This window comes from Pygocentrus nattereri, chromosome 25 (genome assembly GCF_015220715.1).
Source record: "Pygocentrus nattereri isolate fPygNat1 chromosome 25, fPygNat1.pri, whole genome shotgun sequence".
Classification (NCBI taxonomy): domain Eukaryota; kingdom Metazoa; phylum Chordata; class Actinopteri; order Characiformes; family Serrasalmidae; genus Pygocentrus; species Pygocentrus nattereri.
Window position 1 is genome coordinate 23,100,620 of NC_051235.1, and position 25,771 is coordinate 23,126,390.

General features: G+C 39.1%; 1 protein-coding gene across 4 annotated transcripts in view; it reads left to right on the forward strand.

Moving 5' to 3' along the window:
- The window catches only part of dpy19l3 (dpy-19 like C-mannosyltransferase 3), a 68,366-nt gene that overhangs the window by 39,245 nt on the left and 3,350 nt on the right, over positions 1-25,771 (forward strand). For all 4 annotated transcript variants that reach the window (XM_037534566.1, XM_017723302.1, XM_017723301.1 and 1 more), the window contains exons 17-18: positions 15,268-15,400; positions 20,807-20,965. In XM_037534566.1, coding sequence (XP_037390463.1) covers positions 15,268-15,400; positions 20,807-20,965 — 292 coding nt within the window. The remainder of the gene's footprint in view (positions 1-15,267; positions 15,401-20,806; positions 20,966-25,771) is intronic.

Here is a 25,771-nt window from a genome sequence, read left to right on the forward strand (position 1 = left end):
ATCGCAGTGTGGTGGAACGCATTTCCAGCAAGTGGCTCTGTGGATCACTTGTCGCCCAATTTGCAGGATCCAAATTGCTCACTTTAGACTCTAGGTGCCACTCAAAAAAACACTTAGAGTGAATTTTCATTTAACTCCGAGTCACTTCCTCTCATCTGCAGATCAATCACATGACATTTCGGTGGCTGCTCTCAGCCGATCGATCGGATCATGGCTCTATCTGAACTCCTTGATCAATATTTGCCTCTCTCCCTGTCTCTCTCCGTCCATCTCCTTTGCTTTCTCTCTTTCCCTGTCTGTCACTGTTTGTCTCTCTGACTGCCACTCTCTCTCTCCTTTCTCCCTCCATATAGGCTTTGTAGAGTGTTGGGTCACTTTGTCCAGCGGAATCTGCCAGCTCACGTACACAGAATTGGGCAATCAGCACTCTACTCCAAGCATGTTCAGCTGCCCTGCCCTTACGTGAGCAGCAGTTAGAAAAGATGCAATGGCCTGAGTTCAGCTGCCTCAGAGCCATTCTTGAGCCTTCACTCTTCCAGATAAACATTATCCGTCAACTGCTTACCTAGTTTTTCAAAATATTTTGAACATTTCTTTGCAAAAAATGTCAGTATGTGCTTTTAGCAATAATTTAGAATGAGCATATGAGCGTACATAATACTGTGCAAAACTTAGGCCAACTGAGAAAATGGCGGGGTCTGTCGACAACAGAGAATTCTGAGGAACAATACTTCCTACCCTACAGTACAGCAGTGGTCATTATTTGACTAACCCACAGATATGTTATTTTTATCACCCCATCAGAACTGAGATTTTTTCCTGAAAAGAGAACTTTTTCACGAAGTTTCTTTTTCTTCAGTGACTTTTGAAGGGTGAGCAAAAAGTTTTTGATTTGAAAATTAGCATTATTACTAAGTCAATCAGCTACCACTTGAATTTGATTTCAAGTTTCCACTCCAAAATAAATTGTATTGATGTATTTTCAGTGCCATAATCTATGTGAGTGCTTAGGGACCGTCTACAAATTACACTACAAATAGCGACCATCAGGGTTCAAAACACACATTGGGGTTTAAAACACACTGTAACGTCGGTGGGCGAGGTTATGCACAGTTCACGATAGGGCTGACAGATTAACCCTTTTTATATATCGAAATCAAATTTATTGCAATTTTCACATTCCAACAAGAGCTGCGGTTTTTATTACAGTCTGTATTATCAACAGTGTTGTCTTAGCAAGTTTTAAGTGGGCAAATTTAGCCTTAACATTACATACAAAGGCTTACTATTCAGTAGCTACATGGACTTCAGTGTTAGCATTCAATGCAAACTAATTAAATTACAATTGTATTCCATAAAATGTGGCCTGTTTTTTTGGCCAAAAAAGACCAGCACATACATTTACTGGCTTGAGGCTTGAATGCTGAATGCATGGCAAAGTGTGCCAGTGGTTGTTGTCATTATATGCACAGCAAATAGATATTTAGTTGCTTCTGATTGGTCTAACATCTGCAGTCAGTTTATAAGCTCTGTGTTATTAAACTGCAGTCATAATTTTTGCTCAAATCATTCAGCCCTTGCTTGCAGTCCACTGCACAATCTTAGTAAATCAAACGTTAATTTCTGATGCATTTTGGGCACATATTGCAGTCACATCATGACACATTTTGCACTGCGCCTACACTCATACATATATCTGCCTCTCAGTGGCCGCTTCATTTCTCATTTAACCCAGTTAGCCTGCAGCTCAGTGTCAGAAATGTAAAGACATGCACAAGGCTTGTTTGTTGTTGGTACAACAAACATTATAATAAGCAAGACACTTGATCTAAGGGGCTTGACTATAGTATGATTGTTTGGATATGGTGGCTCCAGCATCTCTAAACAGCTGAGGTTTTCCTGCTCTTTAGTATCTAGAATTTATAGAACATAGTGCAATAAACAAAGTACATCTAGTGAGCAGCAGGGCTGTGGGCGAAAACACCTCGTTAATGAGAGAGGTCAAAGAAGAACAACCAGCCTCATTCAAACTCACAGAAAGGCGACAAATACTCAAATAACAGCTGTTTACAACAGCAGTGTACAGAAGGGCATCTCTGAACACACAACTTCCGACTTTGAAGCAGATGGCCAGCATTAGAAGACCACATCAGGTTCCAGCCAACCCGTGTAAGCTAGAAAAAGGAAGGTGAGGCCACAGTGGGCATGTGATTTCCAAAACTGGACGACTGAAGATTAGACAAATATTCTGCTGAGTCCGACATGCAGATGGTGGGGACAGAATTTTGGCATAAAGAGCAGGAGTCCACAGATCCATCTTGCTGTGTGTCAACAGTGTAGACATGGCCTACATTAAGTCTCTTAAAGGGGAAATCCACAGACAGTTCAAAATTGTTTGTGTGTAAACAAAGTCATTCAGAGTGATTTGAAGTGAAAGTCTCCATACTCATTCAGATTTATTCACCATGATAAGAGCCAGATGCCTGAGGAGTTTGTTCCCTTACAGAAAGTTATTACGCAAAGAAGTTATGAACAAGCTGATTGATGCTTGAGAAATTGTTTTACAATATATATTTAAAACGCAATCGTGGCACTGAGCTACATGCAGGGCATTTGTAAGGCTAAATCGTCTCCAAGAGACCTTTTATTTTTATTTAATTTTGTTGTTTTACTTTTTATTTAAATTTGAACGTTGTTCAGTACAGTTGTGTTCTCTCATTATGGCCTAATTACAGTCTTTGCTTTATCAAACAAGTGCTTCAAGCTGAGTATTTTTGCTATACGACATTGTCTTGGTCTAATACCATGGAACGGACATTGACTCTGGTGGCCTGCGCCATCATTAGGTATCAATTTAATGGATCACCTTTGGGATGAGGTGGAAGCTCAAACGTATGCTCAAAAATCTAGTGCAACTATATGATACTATGGAAATCACATAATTCAAAGGCCTTAAAGGTTTCCTGCACCTTGTTCTGTTATACTCAATTTGGAATTTTGTTTTAATAGTTTTAATACTGTAAAAAAAGCATTTACCAGTATCATATTCAAAAAAGGTATGTAAATTGATGACGACACATACAGGGCTATGAAAAAGTGTTTGCCTCTCAGCTGATTTCTTCTATTTTTGCTGATTTGTCACATGTAAATGTTTCAAATTATCCAACAAAATTTATTGTAAGATGAAGACACCCCCCCCAAAAAAACTAAAAAGCCTAATAACTGGTTGTGCCAGATGCAGTTAAATTAAACAGTTGCAATTACATGTTTGTGATAATTGCAGTGAGTTTTTTACACTGCTGTGGAGGAATTTTGGCCCTCTCTTCTTTGCAGAATTGTTTTATTTCAGATACATTGGAGGGTTTCTGAGCATGAACTGCCAGTTTAAGGTCCTGCCATATCATCTCAATGGGATTCAAGTCAGGACCTTATTTTTGTTTCTTGAGAGCCATTGAGAGGAAGACCGGCTTGCGTGCACTGGATCTTTGTCCTACTGCATATCCCAACTGCACTTGAGCTGTAGGTCACAAACTGATGGGTGGACAGTCTCCCTTCGAATTTTCCAATAGAGAGCTGAATTCATGGTTCTTTCAGTTGCAACCAGTTGTTCAGGTCCTGCAGACCATCACACGACCACCACACTGTTTGACTGTTGGTATGATATTCTTATGGTGGAATGTGGTGTTGGTTTTATGCCAAATGTATTGGGACCCATGTCTTCCAAAAAGTCACATGGACTCATCAGTCCACAGAATATTATCCCAAAAGTCTTGGGAGTCATTTGGATGTTTTTGGCAACCGCATGATGAACATTTGTGTTCTTTTTTGTCAGCAGCGATTTGCGCCTTCCAATTCTCCCAGTGTCTTTCCTGTTGTGGAATCGTGTATATTGACCTTGACTGAGGCAAATGAGGCCTGCAGTTTTTTAGATGTTTGTCTGGGTTCTTATATGACCTCCTGGATGAGTCGTTGCACTCGTGATAAAATTTTTATTCCACTCCTGGATAGGTTCACCACTGTTCCAAGTTTTCTCCGTTTGTGTATAATGGCTCTTACTGTGGTTCGATAGAGTCCTAGAGCTTTAACAATGACTTGTAACCCTTATGAGCCTGGTAGATTTCAATGACTGTTTCACATCTGTATTTGAATCACTTTAGAACGTAGCAACATGTGCTGCTCTTATTTTCAGAGTCTGACTAAATCAGCTGTAAGTCAAATGTGATCTTCAGAGTATTCATTTTCTGTTTGTGCGCAAAAGTAAGAAGTAAAAATGTTCAAATGGCTTGAGCTTTGAGCTTAGTAACGACATCTCAGCGGAGTGATACAGTGTTTGTGAAAAACCTGTAATGTTATAGCAAAATAACAGCAAGGTTAGAACTCTTCTCAGCCAATCAGCTTGCGTGGGTGGAAGTAACTGTTGTATAAAATAGGATATAGTAGCTAATGTAGCACTAATTAACATGTCATTTTATTCTTACAGTTATGATGGATGCTAGTCACAGTCTCATAAATGAAGTTGATCACTTATAGTATCATCCTGCAACAGATGGCTGCATCATTCTTTCTCTGCCATTTCATAATAAAAACATCACAAAAACTATTGATAATATTAGAATCGTGAAAATCAGCAGACAGAGGCTTTGAGTCTGATCTGGAGACGAAAGATGGTCCTAACTCAGGACTGAGCACGCCTGATTGATTGTAGGTTTTTGATATAAAAGCATATTCTCCATCACAGATGGTTCCTTGTGAAGCTCCTTGAGAGAATGCCAAGAGTGTGCGAAGCTGCATTAATGCAAGGGAGCTATTTTGAAGGGTCTAAAATAGAAATATTTGTTTAACACTTGTTTTTTTTGCTCATGGTGTTACTTGATATCTATTATTCTAAGGCTGTTTTCACACTTAGTTTGTTTTCTAGAGTCTGTAGCAGAGTTTGTGTCTTTTTTATTTGGTGTGCAGCAGCTAAAGTGCTAAATCATACACATGGGTGTTCACTGATATTTTTATGTTCGCCTCCATTAGTGCTAGTCATGTTGCATGAAAATAGTATTGTCTACATGTATCACAATTGAAACAATAAAAACAAACCTTTATTTCTTAATGATTAAATATGACCAATCAGCTCACAGCCCCTCCTATCTCTTCAACACTGTGCTTGTGTTATTATTAGCCCTAGCCCATGTTGCAATAACAATATGAGTGTCTGTGAATAGTCAAATATTAAAACAGACAGATTATGTGGACTGTACAGCTCTTATGTGCCACTTCACGAAGATAAAAGCACACTCTAATGTTGAATTCCCTCTTTTGGTGCAGACCATCATGAAAATGAGTTTTTCTCAGAGTTCATTTGAAAATGAACCAAGACCCACAATTTCGGAAAGAGCACAGTTAATTTGTTTAATAGGGCTGCAGCGATTAGTCGAGAAAGTCGAGTACATAGATTTCAGTGCACTTTATACACACAGGGCAGTAAGTCTGGATTTTTCATTAGATTAGAAATCATTTGTGGCACAGATAGAACTTTAAACAAGGGGGAAAGGGAGATAAAGAAAACAAGACCCACAAAATCACACCGCATTACAGATTTCACAATAACACAACAGCGATGCACAACCAAAACTAAATGAAACTAAAGCCCAGCATGGTTTCTGCTGTTGCTGATAATGGGTAAAAGCACACACTGCACAAAACACATGCACATTTTACTGCACGATTTATTGTAAATTTGCTGTATTTAACATAATGAAAAGAAAAAAAACAAACGTGGCCTGTGCAAATGTTATGGTGCTTTTCATATGTTAGTTTATTTTTACCAATATTTTTAAATCAGCAAACTGTGCACCAAATGTGCAGAAGTGTGCTGTCTGGATGTTAACTCACGTGCACTTAGAAAATCAACAAAACGTGTTTGAGGACGGGTGTCTACGGCTGTAAAAGTTCAACAACAGAACACACAGGTTGTTTTTGCAGGTTGTTTGGTTGTTTTGAGAAAATGTGTGCATTCAAATTTCTAAAATATACAGTCATAACCATAAACACTTTAATGCAGAAACCTTCAGCCAGCAATGTGTCAGATGTTGCTCAGGTATGTAAGACATACATCATTCTTAAAAATGGATAACAAAATTACAAAATAGATAAACATGTGCTAGAAGTGAGAAGATAGCAAAAGGTGATCAGTTTGAGAAGAAAAAAGCATAGATTTCTTTTTTCATTGATTGTATTAACTGTTTGGAGACTTCAGTAAATAAGTAAGTATAATTTCTTGTATTCAAAAATATACTTTTGTTTGAGCGACAATTTCAACGGGGAAACAAATTAACATCAATGTGAGCAAAGAAATGTAATATTTGGATATGAATCAGTCATTTAAATATATTTAAATGTAATTTAATTACATTTCTCACTGACAGAAACACAGTTGTTGGCTTTGTCGATTAATCGGGAAAAAATAATAAAGAAAAATAGCCAACAGATTAACTGATGTAGAAGTAATCTCTAGTTGGAGATGGATTACTGTCAGGGTCAGTGGAGCCAGGGGCCTTTGGGGGCCTCAGACCACAAAGCCTGAGGTGACTCAAAGATAGAAGACTTGCACTACAGATACAGAAGTTAGATAAATGGATAACCCTGAATATTTAATGGCTAGGTAAATGAAATAAGGACACCGCGGCTGTATATAAAATATTTTAAAGTTTCTGCACACCAAACATAATAGGCTGCTCCATATTCACATAAGCTTTTACAATTATTTTGTTGGTTTACATTTTTTTCCAATACTGTTTAAAGTGCACATAAACAAACAAGAGCTGTATTCAAGTTATCTTTGTGATTCTTTTTGTGTGTGTGTGTGTGTGTGTGTGTGTGTGTGTGTGTGTGTGTGTGTCAGAGTGTGGGGTTTATGAGACATCCAAAGATGTTTGTGCTCAGAGGCCTCGTGTGAGATCGTCCCTCCCATCCCTGCCTACAGCTGAGTACAGGTGGAGTGTTTACACTTGCCTGAAATAATCCAGACTAAGGAAACCGCACCAAACAGTGTAGGTGTGAAAGCACTGTTGAATATGGAAAATAGTGTGAAACTCTTCTGTGCGCAACTGTGGGTCTATACGTTTGACTGGTACTGTGGGTGAACCTAATACATCAGTATTTTGAGTGCATTGCCAGTAAAGAAATTAATCGAAGTTCAAACCTGAAGTGATTACTCGATATGTGATGTGTTGTAGTTTAGTTTGTGTCTGCTTTTTCTAACCATGTGGTTCATTTCCTTCTGTTTTTGTGTGCCTCCCTGTCTGCAGCATTCTGACCTCAAATACACAGTTCGAAACATGGAAGTAACAAACTCCTGACAAACTCTGAAAGTTTAGTGTGCTACCTCTGACCACCCCCCTCCAGAGCTCCCATTGTGAATTCCTCCTAAATTACTTCTTTACTTCTTACTACTTAATCCTAATTAGGTTTTTTTTGTCATCTTTATTCCTTGTTTATTTGTTTCTTTTGTATTTCTCTAAAGTTTGTTCCCTATCTCTCCTGCCACAGCTTTCTTTTCTGTTAGCGTGAACTTTACTGGCCCACATTCTCCACCTAACTCGCAGTGGGATAGATTTTCTGCTAGTGTTCTGCTGACTAACTAGCCCGGTGATTGACTGATGATGAGTGTGCAGTCCACTCGCCCCTGAGTCCGCTCATCCGTTTGGCTCAAATCGACAGCGCTTACTGATGGCAGCCGTTTTGGACGTGTCGTCATTAAGCTGAAGTGCCGTTGATGTTTCTCTTTGAGCGCACTCATTAAACTTTGATCGCATTCTGCTTTGACATGGTAACCAGCTCGTTATGAGGGATGAGTTTGCTGCTCCAAGCATAGAACTTTTGAACATCTGCTGATATGTCAAGAGAAGATGGAGTGCACTACGTTTAGCTGGCTTGCTAAAAGCTGAAGTGTCCCAGTTGCCCGCGTTTTGGGAAGTGTATAATGCAACGCAAATTGCTAACATGGAAGATTGTTAGCATTTACCAATAATAAGGCTCGCCATTCATTTGGTGATGTCCGATATGAGACCATTAATTTTGCTCAGTACACTCTGTGGGCAGTGTATCACAGAAAAGCTAACACACCTGCATCCCCCTGCATGACAGTGACCAGGCCAGGCCACCACCGCGCTTGTCCCGCTAGCTTGAATATTAATGTCATTAATCAATTTTTATAATGTCAAAGGGGTGCAGGCTAACACGAGCTGACATTTACGCAAGAGAGTATAATTCTGAAATGAAATGCAAATCAGCCCAGGGCCGAAGGAATCCCTCATCACTGTGGAGTAATTAAACAGGAACGACCCTGTCCCTCCCTCCAGAGTGGGAAGTGACCCCTAGGAGAGGACCACAGGTCACTCTCTTGTGGCTCCTTTTGGCAAATAGACTATCCTTGTGGATTTAGAAGGAACGAACTGAAGAATGATGGATCATTCTAGAGTTCGTCTACTTGATTTCAGTAGATTTGACACGGGACTGGGCGTGAGACGTCAGAAGAGTGCAACAGAATGGCTGCTGTGAAAGAGGCTGACGGCGCTGTCTTGCAACATCGCCGCATAATCAGATTGTGTTCCTTTTTAATATCGATAATACAATGACTCGGCCAGGAGGGAGCACTCAGACTCGAACAGGGGATTGTGGGACTTAATCTACTGGGTTGGTGTGAAAGCGTGTGTGCATTTGTACACAAAGTGAAAGACTATTTTGTGTGTGTGCATGTGTGTGCGCATGAGAACGTGCATTCAGTATCTCACAGCTTAATCTTGCCTCCCACGGGCCTCAGTGTAGAGCTTCTGGCATGTGTGTGTGTGTGTGTGTGTGTGTGTGTGTGTGTGTGTGTGTGTGTGTGGTGTGTACGCACCCGCATCTGCTACCTCTTCACTAAATCCTGCCTCCTACAGCTATGTTGTGTGTGTGTTTTTGTACATTTTCAGGACAAAAAATTTTCCTTTTCTAGGAATCCAGAGAAAAACAAGACTTACTAGCAAAATAATACTGACTTTGTTGACTAATTTGTTAATTATTTCTAGTTAAAACAATCAAGTGCAAGTTATTCATTTCCCAGTATCAGGAATAATGTTTAACAGATAAATAACAAATTTTTCAGTGTGTCCACACTTTTTCTTTATTACAATCTCCATTTATTTGAAGAGACTTGGTTTCTGTTTCTCAAAGAAACCTGCAGGGATGTTTTTTCCACACCTCCAAAGTTCAGTGTTAGAAGTTGGTTACATTTTTCTGTCTCACAATCCAAATAATCCCAAACACATTCTGTCCTGTTGAGGTCTAAGACTTTGGGGTGGTCAGTCCATTGTGTTGACTCGTAGTGTTGAGATGTCTTTTCACAGTGGAAGGACGGACAGAAACACCTGTGGAGTTCAGATCTGAAGCAAGTAAAGCTTGATTTTCTCCTCTCTCTCAAAGATGACAGCTGTTTATCTGATGGGGTCAGTTTTGATGGTCCACCAGGTCTTGCACAGTTGTGTGGGGTCTCATTTTCTCTGTAGCTTTTAATCATTTTTTTGAACTCCAGCTTTGGAAGCTCCAGTTTTTCCATGTCTTTTCCTTCGGCTTTCCATTGCTTATGCAAGTAGATTGTCTTCTATCTAAACTTTTCAGCAGTATAAAGTATAATATAAGTTTTGATTGGAAATTAAATAATAAAAAATCTCAAACTTATGTGCAGTACTGTAGATAATAAGTGCAAGGCATGTTATGTATAGGTCCATGTATAATAAGTATGTCCTAACATTACAATTAAAACTGTGTGTGTGTTTGTGTGGTTGTAGTGGCGGTGTTGGGCTGTAACTGTACTCTGTGGGTCGCTCTGTCTTCAAAGTCTTCCCTCAGGAGTCTGATACCACCTCATTTTCTTCTCACATTAGCCACTGCCAGCGGACAAGCCGCTCCGCTACCCGCTGACAAATGGCAACCCCTCTGTAGTCTATTACTGTTAGAGCCTTCACCCTCATTCTTCTTTACTCCCTCTCTCTCTGTCTTTCTCTCTCTCTCTCTCTTATTTACTCACACTTCCCCATCTTTTGTCTCCATCTCTCTCTCTCTCTTTCTCTCTCGTGCTCATTTCTTCTCCAATTACTCGTCCCCATCTCTCCTCACTTACCGTGTCTCTCTCCATCCCTCCATCTCTCTCAATTCTTTCCTTACTCTCTGTATATTTCTCTTTTATTTCTTCCTTATTCATTCCTCTCTTCTCCCTTTCTTTGTTTTTTTCTCTATAACGTTATTCATAATTTCTCCTCGTCTTTTGTCTTACCATGCTTTTTTCTCACTGTTTCCTTCTTTGCGCACTCTCTCACTTTCTCTTTTTCCCAGTTCTTCCTGCCTCACTCCTGCCTCGCTCCCTTTCTCCCTCCTCCCTCTCTCCTCCCTTCCTTTTCTCTCAATCTCTTTCCCTGCCTCTCCCCTGTTATTTTTTCCTTACTATTCTCTCTTCCTCCCACCTTCCCTCTCACTACTTCCTTTCTCACCTCTCTCTCCCTCCCTCCCTGACTTCCTCCCTCCCTTCTTTCTTGCTCACCTCTTTCTGTTTTTCTCTCTTCCTTCTCTCTCCCTTCCTCCCTATCATTTCTTTCTTACTCACCTCTCTCTCTACCTCTTTTCCTCTTATTTCTTCCTTACTCACCTCTCTCTCTCTCTCTCTCTCTCTCTCTCTCTCTGTCTCCCTCCCTTCCATTACTTCCTTACTCACTTCTTTCTCTATGTCTCTCTTAATCCCTCATCTCCTTTCTTCCTTATTCACCTCTCTCTCCCTCTGTTCCTCTCATTTCTCCCTTGCTCACCACTCTCTCTCATTCTCTCTCTCCATCCCTCTCATTTCCTCTTACTTGCCTCTCTCTCCCCCTCTCTCTCTCTCTCTCTCTCTCTCTCTCTCTCTATCTGTGTGTGTGTGTTCAGAGGTGAGGATGCTGTGGTAGTGGAGGGCAGACTGAGCTCTGAGAGACAGCCCTCTGTAATTGTGGTCATTTTTCTCCCTGTTCAACTTTGCCAGTGTGTTGGACAGTCTAAAATTGAATCCTGTAGTTACCCAATGTGTATGTGTGTGTTTTTTTGTGTGTATGTGTGTGTTTTTGTGTGTGTGTGTGTCTGTGTGCGCTAGGTAGTGGTGGTCTGAGAGGAGTGAGGTGTACAGGGTCCAGTGAGAGAGGAAGTCAGAACGAGTTGAAGGGACTATGTACATTATATATATATTTAACCTTGACATCCTTTGGTCCTTGCTTATTGACTTGGTTCATGGCTGAGGTTAAGGCATCTTCTGGCATTTCACTCAGTTAGCAATATTCCTCCACTCTAATGAAACATTCCTCCCAACATGTGTCTGTCATGAAGAAACATTCCTACCAACAAACATCTGCCATGTTGAAACTGTCCTGCTGCTCTCAGGGTCTGCTCCATTTACCGTTCTCCTTCACCTTCCCTCTGAGACCAACACCAACAAACGCTGCAATTTCCTCTTGAGTGTAATCAAAAGAGATTGATAGAATGATAATACCTGGTATTATTTGCCATTATTTGCAAATATTTCCTTTGACTTTCCCCTTCCTTATACAGGTGGACTGCCTTAACGTCTAATCTCTCAGAAATAACTACTGTAACCTTTTTAGATGTTTTCATCTTTTCCCCTTACACTTAAAAAAAGCAACATGTATTGTTGGTTTTGAATTAAAATTGAATAGGGTGCTCTCTGACTTTTGCTGAGTACTATAGAATACAAACAGCTACAACTACTAGGCTACTGCTGCAAAAGCACCTTAACTAGCACATTTGATGGAGCTTGCTGATTTGTGTGGAGAGGATGCCATTCTTATGATGTCAGTTCTACGCCAGCAGTTTTAGCTTGCATGTAGCAATATTTGTATTTTGACTCCTTAATCTCATAATTCAGAGGGTGCAGTGACAATCGGGGGAAAAATGTTACTGTCTATATGGCAAAACATGACAGCAGCGATTTTTAGAAAACAGCAAGCATTCTTCCCATACTGAAGTCTGCTTAGATCCACTGTTTCTAATATCGGCATGACAGCAACTGCAGAATGATGACGTAATTTCAGAAGTCTGTATGATCTGTAGTCTGTCCACTAATGCATTCTTTTACATAACACTGGCAAAACTTCCATTCACCTGAATGAGTTTAGGTCTAGGTTTAGATTTGCTAAAGAACATTGGGCTTCATTCATCAATATCATCCAAATTTTTTTATTACATTTGTTCTTGAGGGAAGTTCTAGGACATTGTGATGGTCAGCTTCATGACATGTTCCTTAATCACAGAACTGTTCACACTTTTGTGCTCTTGAGTGTGTGTAGATTCTGTTCTTACCTAAGAACAAATCCCAAATAAGAAAACATTGGTGAAGCGTTTGTGAATATATATATATACATATATATATATATATATATATATATATATATATATATATATATACATATATATATATATATATATATATATATATATATATATATATATTTTTTTTTTTTTTTTTTTTTTTTTTTTTTTTTTTTTTTTTAATCTATTCCTTATTGGGGGGTACATGAGAGAGTTATAAGGCAAAATAATCCCCAGTGAAAACACATTTCTTCAGATTAACCACTTTTTTTACCATCAGCATCACATGTAAAAACTTAAAAGACAGGTGTCGTTTCTCAGATTGTTTGGTTAGTAAATTAAAGGGGTTTTTTTGTGGTGTAGAGATCACTTCCCCTGGTTCCTGTCAGTACTGCTGTAAAGAATAAAATACAATCAAGTCTTCACTAACACATTTAATTTGAAGGCTGCAGCCTACAGCTAAAAGGAAACAAGTCTGCTTAATTTGGCTGTTTAGCTTAACAAGCCTTTTACTCAACCAGCCTGATTCTTGAGCAGAAAGCTTGATTTTTCTAAGTGTTAAACTTGTGACCAGGGCCTTTATAATTGCTAGTGTCCGGCACTCTGAATTAGGGTTTTAAAATATTTTGTTCGCTAGTCATTACTGTAATATCCACCTTGCTGAGATCTCAGAAGTCTGCAATGGGTCAAAATGACCCTCTAACCAGCCACAGTTTGTAGTGAATTAAGAGCTGTTACAGCTGATAATGTATGTAATAATATGAACTTTATCTAAAAATCTGTCTCACTATGGAGTACATTTCACAAAATGAACATCACAATTCGCAGCTTTTATGTGTCAAATTGAGATTAATAAAATTAATCTTTGTGTTGGAAAATTTTTGCAGTTTTTCTAGCACCAGCGCTGTCTGCTCAAAAACATTACCTACGGCCCTGCCGTCTCTATGTTCTGCTGTGTAGTGATGGACGTACTCAGGGCCAGAAAGATATAAAAATGTCCGCTGACCAATTGAGCCTCTATGCCAGTGCGTGTTGTGGCCAGAACATTAGAAACATTTAATTGTTTATACATTGTATTTGCAATTAACACATAGTTCAGGACCAAAAACAGCTGTGTTGCATTGAAAACTTTTTCAAAACATACAGTATTTATTAAAACTCAGTAAGGACATTGCCTGTGTGTGTATCCCGGAGTGAGGAAGCAGATGCATGTGCTGAGATAAGCGAGATTTATTATGGGCAAATCCAAAATCAAGGTTGAGACAGTCCAGGGTCATAGAGCCAACACGGATTGAATGGGGGGGCAGACATGACAGACCAGCAATAAACAATAAGCAGGTTCTAACAACAAACAGTAACCAGAACAACCAACTCAGCATATAACAAATACACAGGTGGAGACAATCAGGGTGGAGTCATGAAACGAGGGGCAAGACTAGAAAACCAAAACAAATGCACATGGAAGATCAAAACACAACACAAACACATGGACAAGACTGGGAGGGGCCAATTGTGACTGTCATGTGCTGTCATCTGATTCAGGCTATGCCAAAAAGTACTGCTGTATCACTAGTAGTGATAGCCCCTCAGTGTAACCCCTGCTAACGTAACACCTTATTTTATTTAATATCATATTTTATAGAGTGATAGTTTCAAACTTCAGCCAGTGGAGCAGCATTTGTGATGCCCTCACAGACCAGCTGAACAAGACACCACCATCATATTAGCTATCAAAGGCAAAGTAAGCTTTATTGCCATTTATTGTGTGCTGAGAGAGGAATGAAGGGTCATTTCTGCAGGACACAGTGCTACATTTAACACAGCACAGCAGCAGACAACAATGCAGACTGACAGTAAATGCAATACATATACACAAACTATACAAACACTGTACAGTAATTTCTTTTGAACAGTATACCATAACTATACAACTATATGACAATTTAAACACATGCATAAAGAGGAAAAAGACCAGCTGTGGTTCTACAGTAGCAATACTGTAGTTAAAACTGATCTCAGTGGTGAAATGTTGTGATCAGGGGCACTGGGTAATAGGCAGTGTCTGCCCTACCCTGCAATGACATATTGTACATATTTTGCAAACAGTTAAAGTTCAACAATTCATCCATCCATCCATTTTCTAAGCCGCTTCTCCTTCAGGGTCGCGGGGGGGTGCTGGAGCCTATCCCAGCAGTCTTCGGGCGAAAGGCAGGATACACCCTGTACAGGTCGCCAGCAGGGCAGTTCAACAATTGAAGTGTGATAAAACTGGCATACTGGTCAGGGTGTTTTATTGTCAGAAATACTTTTTGTCATACAGTATCGATATTTGAGATTTAGAGGCTGCCAAAGTCCATTTTAAAGAAAAGTCAGCTGTTTTAGAGATCCCTTACAAAATTGTCAGCCAATCTGTCGGAGCGGCCCTACTGTCCAATTACCAGCTAATCGGAAGTATCAAGAATTACATTTCAAATCAGTGCTTAAATGTGAAGTTAGTCTTTTTTGTCCCCATCTTAAAAAATGACTTTTTTTTATTATTCAGTGAGCAGCACTCAGATGGCACTTATCATAATGATGCTGTAACTCTGTAAAGCATCAGAATGAGCCTTAAAAGTGATGATCACATCCCAAATGTCTCCCATTCGAGCATTTTGCACTTGAGTAATGGAAGTGTACACATGGCTGCGTTTGCTCCTGCCGAGCCAGTTAACATTCTTCCCTCTGTTAGAAATTAATGTCAGCAGCTCGCTGCAGCTTTCATGGCGGCTCCAGCGCGCCTGCACTCTCCTAACACACATACACACACATCTAACACACAAACACACTCTTAAATGTTAATGAAACATGAAAAGTGTGTAAGGCTGAGCGTCCCCCTTTTTTTTCACCGTTCAGCTCCAAGACCCCCAAGCGTGCGGTGTTTGCAGGCAGCATGCAGCTGCTGGCGGGGATAAAGTTATGCACGGGACGGGTTCTGACTAACCACCCCCACTATGAGGATCAAGCACTGCGGGAGAGGACCAGGCAGGTAAGAGCCTTTTTGGTTTATTTATTCATTTTTTATTTATTTACCTGCTTCTTTTTTTAAACCCTCACTCCAGCCAATTCAGATGTACAAAGAGCCTCGGAAAGGACCAGAGATGCGGCGACTTTTTAATTAAGGATATAATGAGCTGGCTCATTTTGGCTGATGCGGCCGGGTGAAGTGAAGCATTCACACACTTACTCAGCCCACGGAGGTCATGATAGCGCATGCTTAATGAGCCAGCAACAAGATCCTGCCGAGATACACTCCGACACACGAGGCGAAAAACCGAGCCAGCCAGGGCATCCTGACATGCGGAGATGTGCTCGTGTTATGATGGATAGCCATATCAGAGTGGAGAGTTGATCCCTGGCCCAGACCTTGTCAGACACACGTCTATAGGCCAAGAAGGACATAAAAGGGTGTTAAAATGCATATCCATGCATTGTAATGCATCACTCTGATGGTGGCTGTTCAAGTGCATTGATTTTGTAGGGTTAGAATTGATTGAGAATAGACCCTATTTTGGCCAGAATGTATAGTTGGCTAAAAGACATTTTGATTAGTATTTTCTAAGTGAAAAGAAGTAAACACAACCTCTGCCGCAAACTATTGTAAAAATCTGCAAGTGTTAGAACATGTTCAGTTACATTATATTTAACCTTAAAAAAAAGGAAAAAAAATTGAGGCACCTCGTCTTTGGCAGATATCACAGCTTGCTATCCGTTTTTGTTGTCAGCTCACACTCTATTCACACATTTCTGTTCCTATTTTAGGATTTTGAATTCCTATTTTACACTCTTCCTTGTAAAACGTCTAGTTCTGCAATATTCTTTGACCGTCTTGCATGTACAACATGTTTAAGATCTGCTCAGATTTTCAATGATACTCGTCAAGATTGTGAGGGCCATTGCTAAAGCTTCAGTTTGTGTTTCTTGACGTAGTTCATGGTGGATTTTGAGGTATGTTTTTGATAATAGTCTTGTTGGTGAAGCCAGTCTCTATTCAGCTTTGGCTTCTGTGCCAAATTTGATTCCAATATTTCCTGATATTTAGTGAAATCCATTTTTACATCTACCCATGCAGTGTTTCCGCTGCCACTGGCTGCCACACAACCCCAAAGCAGAATAGACCTACCCCAATGCTTAACAATTATCAAGGTCCTTTTTTCTTCAAACATACCTTTGGTGATTATGGCCGAAGAGGTTTATCTTCACTTCATCAGTTCCCAGTGTTTGTGTTGTGTCTGGCTTATCGAAAAGTTGCGCTGCGTTCTTAAATTGTTGACTCTTGTGATGAGGGTGCAGGTAAGGTTTCTTTTCCATGTTTCAGCAGGCAACACTGCACAGTAGACCTGCACAGTAGACTCCTGTGTTAGCTAAAGCTTCTTGCAGGTCCTTTGGTGTCATATGGGGGTTTTGCTTTGCCTTTCTGGGAAGCAAACAAGCAATTCTATCCAGTACTTCTTCCAGTACCTCACTGATGCCTATACCTTCTGCTCTTCCAAAGCACAGAAAATACATCATCAATTATTAATTTGAATTATCTTTCAAATCTAAACATCTGTCCAATTCCTTTATTTTTTTTTTAAATAAATATCTGCAGGTACTGATATGATTCCATTATCATCATGCATCACTCGAAATGATTCAAGGCTATTTTTTTTTTGCATATGATCTACTTTGAGTGAGTTTTTAAAAACTGAACTTTACCCAGGTAAATTCAATTGAGTCAGATTTTGGTGAAATCAGAGATATATTGGTGCGTCCTAAAGAAGCCTAATCACATCAATGTGGTTTGATCATTGTGATTTTGATTACCGCACTGCATTTCTGTATGTGAGATGCAGTGCCGTGTTGTATTTGGTTGCTGTGTGCGGCAGATGGAGTGGAGTTTGGGTGTTTCTCAGTAGCAGAGATTAATCAAAGTGCTTTAGCACCTTTCCCTGAGACCAGTAAGCAGAGCACAGAGGTTGAGGGGGAGGCAGACTGGGGTGGAAGATTCCAGAAAGGTTCTTGAGCTCTGTGGGTGGTTGTGCTTTCACTCTCGTAGCTCTACGTGTGGAGGCATAACTGATGAGAGGTGTAGATTAGAGGAAAAGCAGGCAGGCACTTCCAATGGCTATCAAGTGTGAGTACAGTGACCTTCACCTGGCTGAAATTACATCCCTCATCCATCAATTAACATCTGCACTGAAGGTCACGTCTGATCAGTTAACACCTGTGATGTAGCTTGGTCGTGAATGAAGAGAGCTAGTGTGATTATTTTTTTTCCCACCAAAGACTGAATGTAGATGAGATGAAGTAGCTATAGCGTCAAAGCTCATCATCAGAGTTCCCTGAGCGGATGAATCTAGAGTCTGTGAGTGCTTTGAAAGAGTATTCAAAGAGTATTAAGTCAAAACTTGGTGAATGACTTGCTTTTTTAGTTTGTGCTAATGTCACTAATAGGCAAATGTCACTAACAGGCTGTCACTAAGAAGTGATCAAACTTACAACCTGCAGAATACCATTAACATTAAAGGTGTGGTCCCAGTTTATATTAAGTGTCTCTAATAACTATGTAGTTACATGTGAACAACATATGCAATGACAATATAACTACTAATTATTTTGTCATTGTTACACATGGATTACACATATACACCTTATGTAACTACACAAGTGCATCTTAAAAGCCTATTCTCTCTCACGTAATTACGCAAAGGTAATAATGCATCTAATGACATTTGTAATCAGACTGGAACAACAGTTTTAGAAGGTTTTTTTCTCCCCAACAGTAAATTTAATTATGTAATAACTATTTAATTATGTGATAGCATCTATATTGCTAGTGCTATGATGCTGTAACCAGTTTCAGCTCTAAACCACTCTGTAATAGTAGTAGTCATACTATATACTATATAGTCGTACAGCAGATGTCCCCTCATGCTAAAATGTAACTTTTATGACATTAATTAAATGTATTACATTTCCCCCAGAGAAATTTCTATATTACCACACCATTATTACGCAGTACCTATATAACAACTACACAGGAACTGTCCACTTATTTTAAAGTGTAACCTTAACACTGCACTACAGATACTACGTGAAAGTTCCTGCGTAGAATGTACACTTTTATAATTACGTGAGGCAAAACTGTACTTGTTCTTCTGTAATCCATCTGTAACATTAACTAAATAATCAGTTACACTGTTGTTGTATATGTTATTCATGTGTAATTATACAGTTATTAGAGACACTTAATAGAAAGTAGGACCAGAAGTGCATATGTAAATCGTCACACACCCACCTCAAACCTTTGGCAAGTAATCTCAAATAAACTTGCTTATATGGTTAATGATGTGGCTTCTGAAAGACATTATATTAAATCAAGCACATAGAATTCCCAATATTTGCATTTTCTCACAAGTAAACACTTTCTGCCCAAAATAGCTAAATAGCTTTTACATATCATTTTCTTTTACATCATATTGCATGAGCAAACATGTTTTGTAAGAGACTCTGCAAACTGTTTGTATGCTATGACAGCTCGCCAGGAGAAAGCCCTCTGGGAGAAAGCAAGCTTGTGAAAAAATCGAGTTAGCATACCTCGGGGATCGGCAACCCAAATGTTAAGAAGAGACATTTTTGTCCTTTCAACAAAAATCAGTGCACCTTGGGAGATACCTCTTAATGTCTCTCAACGCTGAAGTCAGCTTCTCATTCACCAGGTTCTTGTTCAGATTTTCTCGTCCCATGTTAAATCATGCCTGAGGTGCAAGAATGTAACTGCTGCACCATTTAAGGTGGAACAGGAGAATTCAAACCAGAAGCTGGCGAAAGGGGGAGCTGACGTTTTACTGTTCGTGTAACGCCAGGGAGCGAGGAGGCAGACGCATACACTGAGATAAGCGACTTTTATTGTGGGCAAATCCACAATCAGGGTCGAGACAGTCCAGGGTCATAGAGCCAACAGGTAGAGATCACAGGACAGACATGACAACAAAGAACACAGAATCTCAAACAAGACTAAAACACAAAGAAAACAAACAGCACGTCAAACATCAAACTCCAACAAATCAAACAAAGAGCAGCACTAGACTAAGGAAAACACAGGGCTTAAATACACGAGGGTAATGAGGGTTCACAAGACACAGGTGGAAACACAGGTGAGAATAATCAGGGGTGGAGTCACTAAACAAGGGGGCTGGACTACAAAACCAAAACAAAGAACACGCGGGCTAAACCAAAACACAACATGAACACATGGACAGGACTGGGAGGGGCCAATCGTGACAATTTGACAGTTTCTCTATCAGGAAACCAGTATCAGGAAACCAGCTGAGTACTTATGAATGCAAATCAATTCGTCTCCGGATTGTCTTACATCTTTCTCTTTACCCTTGCATTAGCTACTAGCTAGGCAAAACTGTTGTCTGCTTTCCTGTGGTGACCAGCAGTCTGCGCGCCGACAAGTGTGAATTGGCAGTTATACGTTAACTCCAGCGTTTAAGACCATTAATCGTTGTATTTACATTCATTTACTTGTGTGAAGTTTTCTCATGTTAGGACGTAAGTTTCAGTAGCTATGGACTACTTTTGAGGTAAGCAGGAAAGTGTCCATTTATTTATTTGACAAACTGTTCTTATAAAGGGCCAATATCCTACACTTTTCTTGAATTAAATTTTTCCCTGGTGTTGACTTATAACATTTATGTGGTTTTATGTGCCAAAAACAGTCCTAACTCATTTTTACATGACCATTTACCAACATCTCTTTATCTCTTAAACAGGCTGTAGTTGTTTAAGTGCCTTTAATATGTAAATTATCTGTTCCGATTGGCTCTCCTGACTGTTCTTCAATTAAAAAGCAGCCTGGGCTCAAACACTCCTCAGAACTTCAGGATTAAACTGCTGTAGACTGAATAGGAGTTTTTGGGACATTACAAAAAGCGTGAATTCAAAACAAGCTGTTGGAGCTCTGTTTGCATATCACTGCTGTCGGAAGAAAACCTCTTATCTCCAAAATGGTAACTTTACAAGAAAGAAAAAAAACCTACTTTACTTTTAATGTAAGTCAAAGGAACCAGTTGTTTTTCCAAGCATATTTTGGCCATTTCTTTTAGTCCATTCTTCATGAAATTTACACACAAGTTACACACAAGGCCAACCGACAATTTTAAGTATGTTAAAAAAAATTAAAAACATCAAAAATGGAGTTTATTTTTGTTCTGGTTTTGTCCAAGGTTTTGTTCCGACAGCAGCAATGGAGAATGAATTGTATGTTTTGAAAAAAAGAACCACCACATAAAGAGGGCTTATTTCTTTTGTTTGGTTTCTGCATATAACTCGCTCTTTCTCTGTTACTCTCGTTCTATCTCTCTTTCTCTCTCTCTATCGCTCTCTCTCGCTTCCTCTCTCTCAGGTGTATCAGGTGTATGCCTGCCAGTCAGCAGAGGAGGTCCACAGACTGCTACGCTCTGTAGGAACGGACTACATAGTGTTGGAGGACAGCATCTGCTACGAGCGCCGGCACAGTCGGGGCTGCAGGCTGAGGGACCTGCTCGACCTCGCCAATGGACATGTAGGTCACCCCCCACCACCACCACACGCAGACCCCTGCAGTGCTGCTGCTTTTTCCTAATGCTGTGGGTTTCACAGCCTTGTCTGCACTCAGTAACACAATAACTCAGTCTGTTCTGCCTCAGAGAAGTTCCGGAACGACATAAACAAATATTGTCTTTGCGAGGTTCCTAGCCTTGCTTTGATTATTATTAGCTTTAGGATTTATTATATTATTCCTTGTGTATTTAGAAACTGTACACGAAATGTCTTCTGTCTTTTCCATAATTAAGCGCAGTTTTGCTTTAATTAAGATGCTGCTTCTTTTTTTTTATGTCCACATCGTTAGCTTCCTTGTGTACAATCAAGTTGCAGTATTACAGTTCTACACATTGCACATTATGGTGTAAATATAAAACTAAATGAAGTGAAAGCAAATTAACAAGAAAACAGTGGGACCCGCATGATGCAAACAGCATTTGTTTGCATATATGTGCAATTGCACATTAACAGCTGTCACTATTCCAGCAATGTGCTTTAATCAAATTACTTGTAACTTTTTTTCCAGAATGCTGCTGTTGTTTTTCTTTACTTTCTGTGGCTGAACTATTTTCATTAGCTGGAGATGATATGCAGAAAAATCTAATTTGCTTAACTTCCACCAAAATGTAGATGATGAGCTACGCTCTTCGGTCCCACTTTATATCGTGTCCCTAATAACTGTATAATTACACACGAACAACAAATGCAACAATATTGTAACTACTAATGATTTTAGTTGTTACAGATGGATGACAGAAATACAGCCTGGCACTATATCTCACTGTTATGTATATAAATGGGCAGACTCTTTTCACACTTCCAAAGTTATCATAGGAGGGAAAACATTACAGTAGTGTTGGTGTTCAGCCATAAGGCAAAAAAGTATAATTAACTCTGCTGACTTCACCTTAAATAACATTGACTGTATTCTAGCCATTAGACAGCTGTTGGGTAACTTGTCAGATTATTAACTATGTAGCCATGCAGGTAATTGTCGATGTAAGGCCTTGTTAAGCTTGCTTTTCTAAAAAGAAAAAACTGCTCCAGCAAATAAATGACAACTTTCATGGAAAAATTATGCAAATAACTTAATGAAGACTCTGTGTTCTCATTCAGAAACTCTGCCACTGCTGTGATGTTTTTCCTTCTATAACATCTGCTGCCACATCGAACCTGGAAGAGTGAAAAGGCTCTACTTTTTACACAGTTAACTGTTGGCTAAAAGCATCTATTACTTGTTAGCTAAACTAGTAAATTAGCTCCATTTGCATCAATGATGTCCTTAAAACATCCTCAGAATGGCTTTAAAAATCGTTTTGTAGGGCAGTACAGTTTGATAATTCCCATATACAACTAAACCTGATAATCAACAGAGGCCCTCCAGGTCCAGACTTTTTTTCTTTTTCTGGTCCCAGAAATGGTATAAAGGATGCCTTTATAGTAGACATTAACAAGACATGTTGTCCTTACTTGGCCATTACTTGTTTTTAGAATATTTTTATCTTACCTTTACCTCAAATCCTGCACATTTCAAACATGTATTATACACTATGCAATACATTAAATTGTTATTAACAATTAGTGAAACAATGAGTGAACCAAGTATGTCTGTTTAATGTCCTCTGAGTGTAGCTGAAACATCATTTCCAAACATACATCAGACTTGTTTGTAACATTTCATTCCCTTTACATCTCATTAATGCTTACACATCATGGTATTAAGCAGAGACCTATTATGGTAAAAGGGAATTCCACAGATTAATTTAAATTCTATATAGTTTAATCATAGAGATGTAAACAGAGTCATTCAGAGTGAGTTGATATGAATGTTCTGTTCCATAGAAGTTAGAATTCTTCACAGAGGTGGTGATAGGACCCACACATCTGATGCATTTAATGCCTCCTAAAGCTACATCACAGAAACTTATTACATGGAATGGTCACCGTTTTGAGATTTTATTGTTCTGTTTTAAAACATTAGGTTATGAAAAGTTACCAATACGTACTTTTCACCGGGAAAAACTTATTTAAGGTACACAATTGGACTGTAAAACCATTGTTGTATCTTTGAGGGCACATTTACATCGTCTGTGCCTTGATCAACAAAAATGTGTCTGCACAGAAACTTTATTTCTAACACTGCATTTTATATTTATCAATATTATATGTAAAAACTCAGGTGACGTGTAGGTCCACTGTTCTTTTTGAAGAGTAAATCAATTGGCTACATTTGCTCTGTAGACACGGTGACCTCTGGTTCTTATCTCTACCACTGATTCAGTGTCGTTAGGTTCCCTATAAACCATGTGCATGCATGACTTTGTTTGCATCACAGCGATCAAATTATGCAGATTTTTTTTCTTTAAGAGGTCATCTTCTATTATCTGTACTGGACTGGCTACATTTAAGGGTAAGGGGGAAAGAAAGTTTGATTTTGGGCCAAATTGTTCCTTTAAGGGAGACGTGCACTTGAACAGTGCTGCTGAACTGAAGCTTTCAGGGATGCTTTTGTATGCGAGTACTTTGATGGTCATTACCATCATGATTCCACACCGAAACTGCAACAAATCCAAACAACCCAAGATGGCCAGAATGAAGACTAAGCCAGTGCTAGCTGTAAATGTCTTGCCGCCTGGTTGTCATCAAGCATCACACAGACGTCTCCTGAAGCAGAGACGGCTTTGAAACCGCTCAATTACAGACGTGATCGAGGCTGTGCATCTCACCTCCTCTGATCTGCACATGGCCCAGTCATAAAAAAGCCTTCTTGCACTCACCTGTTTGATGCAGCCAGAAGATGAGTCACTCCTAATTTGGATTCCTTCAGGCTGTCTTCAAAATCCCATCTGATCCAATGCCCCTGCAAGGCTCGCATTCCTCTGCATGTGTGCATTGATGATATTTCGAATTCAGCCCCATCTCTTACTCAGGGAGAAAAAAAAAGTCTTGATGGCCTTGATGGATCTCCAGCATAGAGCTGTCAGAATTGAAAACTTTTTGCATGTAAAGTGCGTTAAGAATTCAAAGAGGTGCCTCCAGAGTTTCCGATACCTGTGGGTGGTGTGGGAACCGACTTTCTTTGATTAATTCCTCTCAAAGCGTCATTCCACAGCCTTTAAATTAATTTGGGAATATTTACAAAGTGAATGTTTAAACACTTTAGGGCGAAGCTTTCTGTTTGATTTCCTTCAAAGATGAACATTTTTAATGCTGGCCGTTTACCTCTCTTTAAAAATCCAAAAATGGATCTCTACAAGACACAGTCAGTATAATTGTATAGAATGATGGGCTTTAATAGATGACTACAGCTTCAGTACATTGAAAGGGTGTTAGACAATCTCCATGGGTAAGCAGTAGCAGAGGTGTTAGAACTACACCTCTGAAGAATAGTAATAGAAACGTAAAAGAGATGTCTTGATGCAATCCAGTGGCTTGGGAGCAGAGCTACTCCATGCTCATTTTAATGGATTAGAAATTGTTACATTAAGCCAGACCCAGTTCTGAACCTTTTTGGTAGATGTGCCATAAATGGAAATTATCCATAACTTGCAGCAGTGAGGCATAGAAGTTAAAAAAGCGATCTAAATGTGTGCAGTGTAGAAGTAATTTGTACTGCAGTATAGAAGTAATCAAAATGTGCACACAAAATATGAACATGTATATATATGTGCGTGTGTGGGTGTATGTATGTATATATATATATATATATATATATATATATATATATATATATATATATATATATATATATAGTGTTCAGCTGCTTCAGACTAGTACTTGGTGAAACCACCTTTTCCATTCTGCTTGTCAGGTTTGCTTCAGGTTATTCAGATTGGTTGTATGATGATTGTGGGATGTAATTTTCAAATAGATTCTTTATTCTTAAAAAGGACTTGAACTCTATTAATAATTCCTAGATGCAGCACTAGTTCTTGGTCACTATTCACATTTAAGCAAATGAATGACATTAATGTTAAGGCCTTTGCACAAAAAAGTCAGGTTTTATTTTTAATCTTATTCCTTCTATTGAAGGTTGTGCTCAGAAGACTCTCAGGTAGATCTGATCTACATATAAGGACTTTGGCACAAACTTGTACTGTCATTAAAGCAGAAGAGGCGCATACCAAATACTAAGAAATTCTACTAAAAACTAAAACATACTACTTTTCACATAAATTGCGCTACGGATATAGTTTTAGTGAAAACCGTTGTATTAAATTAGAAAGAAATGCAAAATAGAAGCATTTTTGCTAGAGACCTCAGACGTTTTAACCTCCACAACACATTCCAATCTGTTCAGAGAATATATAATTGAGTTTAGTGCAGAATTTTTAAATGACTTCTACCAAAGTCATCAGAGAGGTCAATCAAATTGGATGATAAGCCAATATTAAACGCAGTATAATTTTTAAAGTAGCCAAAAGCAAATTATCTCAGTCTAGAAAGTCACATTATATCCATAGCACTAATTGGCAGCCAACTATATCTTAACTAAATTCCGTGGGACAGTACGTGACATTAAAGTACTTAGATCTCACTGAAGGGCGAAAACAGATTTGGACCTCCCTAAATAGTAATGCAAGCATGCAGATTGTTACCATCATATCAAAACTTTTTTGCTTTGTTTTTATTGATTTTTACACCCCATGAAAACTCCAGCTGCCCTTTACAGTGTGTGTTCATGACATATGGACCTATAGCAATTTACTTGGAATAAAATCTTGTGCATTAACATACATGGTCTTGATACCACAGCAACAATATAGAATGTACAGTACTGTGCAAA